Source organism: Helianthus annuus, chromosome 13, assembly GCF_002127325.2.
Source record: "Helianthus annuus cultivar XRQ/B chromosome 13, HanXRQr2.0-SUNRISE, whole genome shotgun sequence".
NCBI lineage: Eukaryota > Viridiplantae > Streptophyta > Magnoliopsida > Asterales > Asteraceae > Helianthus > Helianthus annuus.
In genome coordinates this window covers 6,295,324-6,305,810 of record NC_035445.2, presented here as the reverse complement: position 1 = coordinate 6,305,810, position 10,487 = coordinate 6,295,324, and the positions used below count along the sequence as shown (strand labels likewise).

The window sequence follows — 10,487 nt, the reverse complement described above, 5'->3', positions numbered from 1 at the left end:
ATTTTCCGTGGTGAAAATAAAATTTATATATTGTATATAATATTTTTTTGAAATACTTTCATTAAATACACATTAAATATGAGAGATACAAATACAAAAATAAACAATGCATTTATCAATCCTCAATATTTTCTGTAAAACTGGTGAAAACAGTGGCGGATCTTGCCCGTTGAATGTGCCAGGGCCGAAAGACACGGGCACTAAAAAAGCCCGGGCAAGCCCGGCCCAAACATAGTATATATAAAAAATTTCGTTCGAAATGCCGAAAATTAGCAATTTGGCCGAAAACTTACCCGGACCGTGGCCCTATCACAACCCTTCTAAGAACCGCCCTTGGGTGAAAATAAAATTTATATATTGTATATAATATTTTTTTGAAATACTTTCATTAAATACACATTAAATATGAGAGATACAAATACAAAATCATAAATATTAAAATTGACCTTTTTGAAAATATCAAACAAAACCGATTATCAAGGCACCTTTATTTAACCCACCACTACAACCTTCTTCGTCACCTTACATTTGCCATTGCATTCATCCATTCATCTATCACCACTGCTTCTGGTACATCCTCTCTCTCTCTCACTCACTCACACACACACACACACAAACACACTTTTCTTTGCATCATCTTTTTTTATTAGTATCGATTAACATTGAGAGTATCGATCGATTTAACCATGATATACAGATGTGTGTTAGTTATTTGCTTTTGCTAAATTCGACTCTCTATTCAGCGGATTCTTTTTGTTTAATATCTGCATTTCGACCGAGAAAATTAACAAAACAGTCTTGACTTTTTAGTATACGGATCAACCGTTGCTCGTCTACCTTCCATTAGTTTGTAATCGTCTCTGTTTTAAGTTGATTATATGGTCTTTAAGTAGAAATAGAAATATAGAATAGTAAAAAAAAAGTATCTTTTAGCCCAGCGGATTTTAATCTGGGGCAGCAGATTGGATCCTTTGACGCGGGGCGGCCCTGAGGGATGGCGGGAGGACCACCGGCCAAGGCGTGTGATTTCGCGGGGCACATTTTGGCAATTTACTCTTTGTTATAATAAAACGTTAAAAGACCATTTTGCCCTTCATTAAAAAGGAGGAAAAACATAAAAAAGTTGGATATGGATATTAACTGAAAAATCTAAATCTGATAAGATATTGATTTTGGATGAAAGTGACAATAAATTTGAAACCACATGTATCCAGATTCAAAAGGTTAGAGTTTTGGATTAAAGTGGCAAAAGTGACCAAACCTTAGGGACCATTTTGGTAGTTTACTCAAAACATAAAAACAGTCAAAAGGCTATTTTCGTTATTCAAGTTTATTTTGTTGATGTTTCCTTATTTTTTTCGAGTAAATTACTTTTTGAGTCCTTGTGTTTTAGTGGTTTTAACCATTTGAGTACAAAATCAAAATGTTTAACGTCCTAAGTCCCTAGACAATTTTTTTATAACCTTTTGAGTCCTTTTGGGTCCATTTTTAATCTTTTGAGTCCAATTTTTTAAACAAAAATGGACTCAAAACGTTATAAAATGAACAAAATTGGACTCAAAACGTTATAAAATGAGCGGTTAGGGACTCAGGGTGTTAAATTTTTTTATTTTGGACTCAAGTGTTTAAAGCCATTAAAACACAAGGACTCAAAAAGTAATTTACTCCTATATAAAATTTAACAAATATATATTTAAAACAAATCGGGAGAGCGGGCCTTGGGTGGCCCCCACCCAGCCCCTCATCCGGGCCGACCCAAATCCCCATGGGTACAATTAAAATTTAAAAAATGGAATCCGGATCGTGGATATTTTTATCCCGTTGTAGATGCTGCACTGTTATACAATGTCTGATTGGAGTTGTATAAATCCTGGACTTGAAAATAAGTTCTTACAGTTTCAAATATGAAGTATGAATTTGGGATGTATGTTTTTACGTATTACAGGAAAAATTTAGAGTTTGTGTAGTTAATCCTCTAGTAACCATAATATACGATATAAGAAGCGTAAAATTTCTTCCTTGCATAAATTGCATTGAAATTGGTTCTTCCTTGCATTTGATAATTAGAATATTTCTTTTCATATATTTGGTTCTACAATTAACATTTTTCATTAAGGTCATTCATATATTACAAATATTTATATTCCACTAAGTATGTATACAAATTCTGGCCAAAATAATGCCGGACGAAGATGTCCTTGGCATTTTAACCTATAACATGTTGGCGCCTCGTCAAAGGTATTTTTGTCATATAAATTTAAGGGCGTTTATGTCTTGTATATACTTTAGTGACCTATAAAGTAGTATAATGCAGCAATATTTCTTACACAATGAAGTCAATATTTTAACATGGATTTACTTTGTATTCAATTTTACTCATTTTCTTGTTGTCAACATCGATATAACCTCTCGTATGCCTTTTTTGCAGATACTATTAAAATGGCTTCGATTCAAGCAAATTTGACGACAGTTATGCGTAAAAATGTCAACCATTCTGGCCTGTCAAAGATTACAAAGACTGCTTTTCTGCCTGTTTTTGATGTGGCTGCTGAAACTGCCAACTTTAGGAAGACGGAAACTCACTCATTAGGCATCATGGTGCCTCGGGCCACTTTGACCTTTGACCCACCATCAACCAATGTGGAGAAAACTAAGCAAAGGAAGAGCACCGTTGACCCAACTGCCCCTGATTTTCTTCCGCTTCCGTCCTTTGAACAATGTTTCCCACAAAGCACAAAGGAATATAGGTAATTTACTTGTTGGTTCAAAATGGTTTCAGAAATGTTTCCAATTTTCCGTGCGCACTGGTGTGGGTAACAGGTCAAACATGTAATGTTTGTGTATATGTCAAAACAGGCTGAGCCAAATTTGTGCAAAAATTTTAAATGTCTTGTAAATATTTAGTGTGCCATATATACTTAAGAGTTAAATGCCATTTTAGTCCCTGTAGTTTGGACCATTTTGCCCGTTTAGTCCAAATGTTTCATTTTTAACCTGTGGGTCCAAAAAGGTTTTACAGTTGCCATTTTAGTCCACTGGGTTAACTTCATCCATTTTTTCTGTTAACGAGAAGGCCAATTCGGTAATTTTGTATGTAATTCTGTTAACTAAAAGGGCAATTCATCCATATAAAATGACCGAATTGGTCTTCTCGTTAACAGAAAAAATGAGTGGAGTTAACCCAGTGGACTAAAATGGCAACGGTGAAACCTTTTTGGACCCACAGGTTAAAAATGAAACCTTTGGACTAAACTGGCAAAATGGCACAAACCACAGGGACTAAAATGGCATTTAACTCTATACTTAAAATAAGAAGACGTTGTTTCAAATAACAATAAGAGCATTCACAATGGAACCCTTATATATTTGTGAGTGAGTTACTTATATTATAAGGAATGGTTGTGAGTGAGTGCTTGTGATTGGAGGAGAGAGAACATGTTACTGTTCATCTGTAAATATATGGGAATCAGAGTTCACCCTATAAACTTTTTAATATTTTTTAAAGTGGTTGTGAGTAGAGGAGTGAGAAAAGGTAATGATAAAGGTATAAAAACATTATTTAATTGACCAGGAGATAGAAAAAAGTAGTGATTTTTAGTGTAATTATAGGAATGAGGATAAATGATTGAATGCGAATGCTCTAATAGCAATAACGTAAGGTTCTAAAACAAAATGATGTATGTGATTTTGCGTAGTAAATATACACTTTCGGAGACTTTAGGCCAATTTGACCCGTTTTCTTTATAAAATGTTTTTAACTGTTTGACCCATAAGAGGAAACTCATAACTCTAGTCGACCCGTTTGTATGAAAGGTTGAAATAGTAATTCTCTATAAAGGTTCTGTACCTTTTTATCCTTTTTCAATCACGTTAGTTAATTCGATGCAGCACATCTAGTTAATAACTTTGCAAATTGGAACTGATACCATCCGTTGAATTGTTCCACAGGGAAGTTGTTCATGAGGAATCTGGTAATGTTCTTAAAGTTCCATTTCGACGTGTCCACCTAGCAGGGGATGAGCCGCATTTTGACACGTATGACACCAGTGGTCCGCAAAACATAAGCCCTCAAGTTGGTATGCACAAAGTTTCCAACTTTCACTTAGTTCTAGTTTTGACTTAATCTCTTACTGAATTTTTAAAAACCCATTGTATAATTAGATGTTGTGGAAATTTTGACCCATATAATTTTCAAATAGAAAGAGTTGTCAATTTGGTCAAAGCGTTGAAACTTGAATGACATCCACTTTTAATGCATACCACCTCTTAGGGGTGTGCACGGTTCGGTTTTTGGGTAAAACTAAAACCGAAACCGAAATGTCGGTTTTCGGTTTTTGAAAACCGTTCGGTTTCGGTTTTTTCGGTTTTTACACCGGTTCGATTCGGTTTTTCGGTTATTTCGGTTTTTGAAACAAAATTATGTAAGATTAAAAAATAAAAGATAGAATTTAAAATTTAAGGATCTTTCTTATATATTTACATCTAAGTTATTATATTTAGCCTTTTAAATTAATAATGTTTACATAAACCTAATCTTTTAATATATTTTTATGTTTTTTTAAAGTTTTTATCAAGACATTTTCTTTTATAATACTTTGAAGATTATTTAATTTTTATACTAAATTTTGTTATTTGTTGTAGGCAATAGATACATCATCTCAATTATAAACAAACATGTTCATGTTTTTATTATAAATACTTAATTTTCATGAATAAAATTAATAATTTCTAGTAGCATGGGTTAAACACTTAAACAACTTAAACTTAAACGTAAAAATACATGTTTTTACGTTTCGGTTCGGTTCGGTTTTTTTCGGTTTTTGAAAATGGTTATCCAAAAACCGAACCGAAATTTTCGGTTATTAAAAATCCGAAATCCAAACCGTCGGTTTTGGTTTCGGTTCGGTTTTGTCGGTTATTTCGGTTACGGCTCGGTTATTTCGGTTTTCTGCTCACCCCTACCACCTCTAAATCATTTTTATTTGAATATTTATATAATGATTGTTTTAACATAAATTTCTAGTCATAAATAACACATTAATTACTGATAACAATGGGGAAACATGTGGGTTAGCCCAAACCATCCCAACCCGACCCATACTAAAAGTAACCTGTTTGGCCCATTAGTCCTACTATATACTTTTTACTTCATTAAGTTTTCTAAGTTATTAATTGTATTACACTACTAATTTTAAATTCGTTGTGTTTTGTCTCAAACAAGTCAAATAAAAAGAATTGTCAAATGGGTCAAAGGGTTGAAACTTGAATGTTAATGCATATCACCTCTAAATCATTTTTATTTAAATTGTTATATTATTATTGTGCTAAAATTATTATTCTAATTATTAAAGACAATATATTTTCTTATAAAAATGGGGAAATATGTGGGTTAACCCAAACCTATCCGACCCTTTTCGGCCCGTACTAAAAGTGACCTCTTCGACCCGTTAGTCCTACTTCAAAGTTTTTTCTTAACTAACTAACTAACTAACTATCTGCATTACTTTATTGCATAGGACTCCCGAAATTACGCAAGGATTGGATTGATAGGAGGGACGGGCTGAGCCCACCAAGATACACTCAAATGTACTATGCAAAGCAGGGAATCATAACCGAAGAAATGCTCTACTGCGCAGCCCGTGAGAAACTCGACCCTGAGTTCGTGCGATCCGAAGTCGCTCGTGGTCGCGCAATCATCCCATCCAACAAAAAGCACCTAGAACTAGAGCCCATGATTGTTGGAAGGAACTTCTTGGTCAAAGTCAACGCCAACATCGGCAACTCTGCAGTCGTAAGTTCAATAGAAGAAGAAGTCCACAAACTTCAATGGGCCACAATGTGGGGCGCAGACACAATCATGGACCTATCCACAGGCCGACACATCCACGAAACCCGTGAATGGATTCTTCGCAATTCTGCAGTGCCAGTTGGGACCGTACCCATATACCAAGCGCTAGAAAAAGTCAATGGCATTGCTGAAAACTTGACGTGGGAGGTTTTCCGCGAGACGTTGATTGAACAGGCTGAGCAAGGGGTAGATTATTTCACTATTCATGCAGGTGTTTTGTTACGGTATATTCCGTTGACAGCTAAGCGGATGACGGGGATTGTTTCTCGAGGTGGGTCGATTCATGCGAAATGGTGTTTGGCTTACCATAAGGAGAATTTTGCTTATGAACACTGGGATGATATTCTTGATATTTGTAATCAGTATGATATAGCTTTATCTATTGGTGATGGGTTGAGACCCGGATCGATTTATGATGCTAATGATACTGCTCAGTTTGCGGAGTTATTGACTCAAGGTGAATTAACCCGTCGAGCCTGGGAGAAAGATGTGCAGGTATGTTTCTATTTTATTTTAATTTTTTCAAATTTTATTTTTCTTTCCTGGAAAAGAATCATTGGCATTTTGTTCTAAGCACGAAAATATGTTTGATTATATTACAAATGATACTTAATTGGTCATGTTATATATAATTATGGGTCAAACGTAACCACTATAATGCCAAGGAAAAAGTTCAAATACAGTCTTCTACAATTTGGAAGTCGTAGGAAGCTATTAAATGGACTCCGATTGAACTCATTCTAGCGGTGCTGAACCGTGTCGTTGATCTCTACGATCTTAGATTTTAGGTTTTCGCTTTTGGATTTTTAGCGTATAGATTTTAGAATTTTTGTTTCAGATCATTATGTCTTTTTATTTGGCAATATGTTTTTTTAAGTTCGTCATTTTGTTTTTGTTTTTGTTTTTTTTTTTGTGATTTATTGTGTCTTTTTTCCTCGGCACTTTGTGTTATATTTTGCTATCCACTGTGTCTTTTTACCCTTTCTAGATTTAGGAGGCTGTGTAGGATATATAACTCAACCCTATTGCCAACTGTTTTACCACTAATTTATGTGTTAAATATGATCATGAAAATAGTAAATTTAAACCGATAATCTTGCTCTTTGAATAGAACAATTTACAAGTTTGTTAAAATTATAGCGTCAAATATGGTTACACAGTCTGAATATTTCAATAATAAGTTTTTAAAGAAAATAATGTATGTTACTTTATGCACCTAAAATACAATTGTGGCCCCATTTTCAAAAGGGTTGCGATGAGCTTGTTGCCCGTTTACCTACCATTCTTATTAAGAATTAAAAACGTCCAAGTTAAGTCTCGTGTATACTGACATATAAATACAATTTGGGCCCCATTTTCCACTTAGCTGGCAACCATTTGTATTTTATGTTACTTGTTTCCTTTCTAGCTGCTTTTTAATCTTATATATTACTTGTTTGACCCATCTGAATCGACTCGTATTTTAAATGTGTCTTAGGTCATGAACGAAGGGCCGGGACACATCCCAATGCATAAAATCCCCGAAAACATGCAAAAACAGCTTGAGTGGTGCAACGAAGCACCCTTTTACACACTCGGACCATTAACAACTGATATCGCACCAGGATACGATCACATAACCTCAGCCATCGGTGCAGCCAACATCGGAGCCTTAGGAACCGCACTCCTGTGTTACGTCACTCCAAAAGAGCACCTTGGTCTACCAAACCGTGATGATGTCAAAACTGGTGTCATATCATACAAAATAGCGGCCCATGCAGCCGACTTAGCCAAAGGTCACCCACATGCTCAAGCTTGGGATGATGCACTAAGCAAAGCCCGGTTCGAGTTCCGGTGGTTGGACCAGTTTGCTTTGTCATTGGACCCAATGACCGCTACGTCATTTCACGATGAAACATTACCTTCTGATGGTGCAAAAGTGGCACATTTTTGTTCAATGTGTGGGCCCAAGTTTTGTTCGATGAAGATAACTGAAGATGTGAGGAAGTATGCTGAAGAACATGGGTATGGGAGTGCGGAAGAGGCGGTTCAACAAGGGATGGAAGCTATGAGTGCTGAGTTTCTGGCGGCAAAGAAAACGATAAGCGGTGAGCAACATGGTGAGGCTGGCGGTGAGATCTACTTGCCGGAATCATACATCAATGCTATGAAGAAATAAAGGTTAGTTAGTAGATGATCATGTCATGTTTTATCTTTAACATGTCATAACCTTTTAATTTTTGAAATTTTTGACCAGTAAAAATATTGAAGGAAATTTCCGTTATTCAGTATGTTTCATAGCAAAATTGAATGTATACTTGTCTAAAAATATATATTTTTTAATAAGTAGTTACTGTGTAAAATATGGTTACATTTATTTTATTATATTAATAATTAAAAAACTTATTTCAGGGATCATGCTAAAATCGAGGATCACCTAGAAGTGTGTGCAAGACTCGGCCTAGCATAAACTGAAGTTCAAAATCCTCAGTGGTAGGTAAGTATGTAGTTTTTATTTTCGTGACGAATAAGTGAAAGGCCGAACAAATGGTTCCTTTGATTTGAAGTTGTGGTAGTAGTAATTGAACTCTTGAAGTTTTTTATCCAAATAATCAACTATGTTGTTGTGTGCATTCCTTCCTTTCATGGTATATTGGTATTGACATAAGCTATGCACCAGGGGTGTCTGAATCTGCTTGCAGCACCGAGCCGCTGCCCCTTTTTTGGGTGGTGGTGGTGGTGGTGATGTGACTGCGGCAGTTTTAGGCTGAGAAAGTCCCTTAGAACCTGAACAGGATAATGCCTGCGTAGGGAGAGTGCTTTTTTTTTTTGGTTTTGTGTAGTTACACAAGCGGGAGGTTTGTTTATCGGCCCGTTATGATGATTGTGCTCCCATTTCTCACGTGGCTGGCCAAGCGTCTGATTCCAAGGTTTACTTAATCAGGTTGGTTGTTATCATGTAGGTAAGTATGATATGTTTAGAGTGGCAAGTTGGGTAACTGGTCAAAAGGGTGAGGTGAAAACAATAACCTTTTGCACCCAAACAAGTAGGATTGGGTTGACTTGAAACATATGGTCATTGATATAAGTAATTAGTGTGTTAAATGGATAAAGAAAAACTATACTCTTAACTACTAATATAGTAATACATTATCGTAGCAACGTATATCTAGCAGGTTGTATGTACTGAAAGTACAATTTGGGCGATCGTTCCACTTATTTGACATTTTTTTAATACTTTTTTATACTTTTTTTTTTTCCAATTGAAATATCGATTTTATTCATACTTGCCAAGTTACATCAAGAAAAAAAAAAGAATTTAAATTAAATGCAATTCACCGATTTTGTGATATAATGTGGTTGTCCTTCTAGAATTACAATTTTAACCCCATTATTTTTTCATTATACTCCTTGCATTTAGTTTAATTGTATAAATCCTGCTGTCCATATTTAAAATAGTATATTTATTACCCTCTTTCTTTTTCACCCAAGTGTAGGTTAACTAAGGCCTTGTGTAGTGGGGCTCCATCTCACCTCATAAAGCCCCATAAAGCCCTTGAACACCATTACGGGGGGCTTTATGAGATGAAAATGGGGGGAGGGCGCTACTTTTTTCACGGCGTTTTCTTGTTTCCATTTTCCACTTTGGTCCCTGCATTTTACACTTTGGTCCCTGCATTAAAACACTTTGGTCCCTGCATTTTACACTTTGGTCTTTGCATTTTACACTTTGGTTATGATGAGGTAGGGGCTTTATGACTACGGGCTCTAGTGACATAAAGCTCTTGTGTGACGTGACACGACACGTGTCGCATAACGCCCACAAAAGGGCTTTATGACTACACATGACCTAAGTCCTGATTAATGTTAATGAAATATCAGATTTGAGATATCAAAATAAAGACCAACAAAATGATGGTTCTAGAGATATTAAATTATGGGGCTACCCTACAAACATTTACAATTTCAACCCAATTATTTTCATTTTATCCCCTCCCTTATTTGTTTATTCCTAATAATCAAATCGTTCATATTTAATAAAGTAATTTTATATCTTACTATTTTTTAACCTAAGTGTCATTGTATAGGTGAACAAATCAACAAACCGAGGATAAGAATTTTTGTTTTTTAAATTGCTTACATTGTCAAAGAATCCTAGCTAAAACTCTCACTGTTTCAGTAGGCTTAATAACAAGATTCGTTGACAGGATATTAGGTTTTAGTGACAGTTATTTTTTATTTAGATAACTTCTTTACTTACTCGTGTCAGAGAAGTAATTTTCTTAAATTTGTTCGTGTTTCTGACCTACCTCAAAAATAACTATTGCTTTATGTGATAAAGTTAGAATAATCTTCAAACGCAGTGACCATAGTAATATTCAAACAAGTTCTTTCGAATAAGTATCATAGTCCATCTCATCAAATCTGTTTTGGTGATTTATGTTCACTTTTTACTTTCTGAATTATTTTGCTTTCAGTTTTCATGTGATCTTGCCTTGTGGAATATTAACTGCAAGGATGGAAGTCATTAAGTCCCTTAGATGAACAAGATACAATAGGAGTGTTACAAAATTGGAAAAACTAAAAGGTAAAAATTTATCATACAATTAACCGTTTCCATTATCAATCTAAAGATTCAACAATCTATCATAGAGAGTTT

General features: G+C 35.1%; 1 protein-coding gene across 2 annotated transcripts; it reads left to right on the top strand.

Annotated features, from left to right (window-relative positions):
• Positions 1-471: 471 nt before the first annotated feature.
• LOC110897428 (phosphomethylpyrimidine synthase, chloroplastic) lies at positions 472-9,090 on the top strand. Of its 2 annotated transcripts, XR_002568627.2 has the most exons (7): positions 472-570; positions 2,429-2,747; positions 3,949-4,076; positions 5,517-6,343; positions 7,326-8,008; positions 8,240-8,324; positions 8,508-9,090. XR_002568627.2 is itself a non-coding variant. In XM_022144177.2 (6 exons), exons 2-5 carry the CDS (start codon positions 2,440-2,442, stop codon positions 8,004-8,006), a joined length of 1,944 nt encoding a protein of 647 aa, XP_021999869.1. In that variant the 5' UTR covers positions 472-570; positions 2,429-2,439; the 3' UTR covers positions 8,007-8,008; positions 8,240-8,460. The 2 variants fall into 2 exon arrangements, 1 of the variants encoding a protein (XP_021999869.1); XM_022144177.2 differs by lacking the exon at positions 8,508-9,090 and having other exon boundaries at positions 8,240-8,460.
• The last annotated feature ends 1,397 nt before the right edge of the window (positions 9,091-10,487 follow it).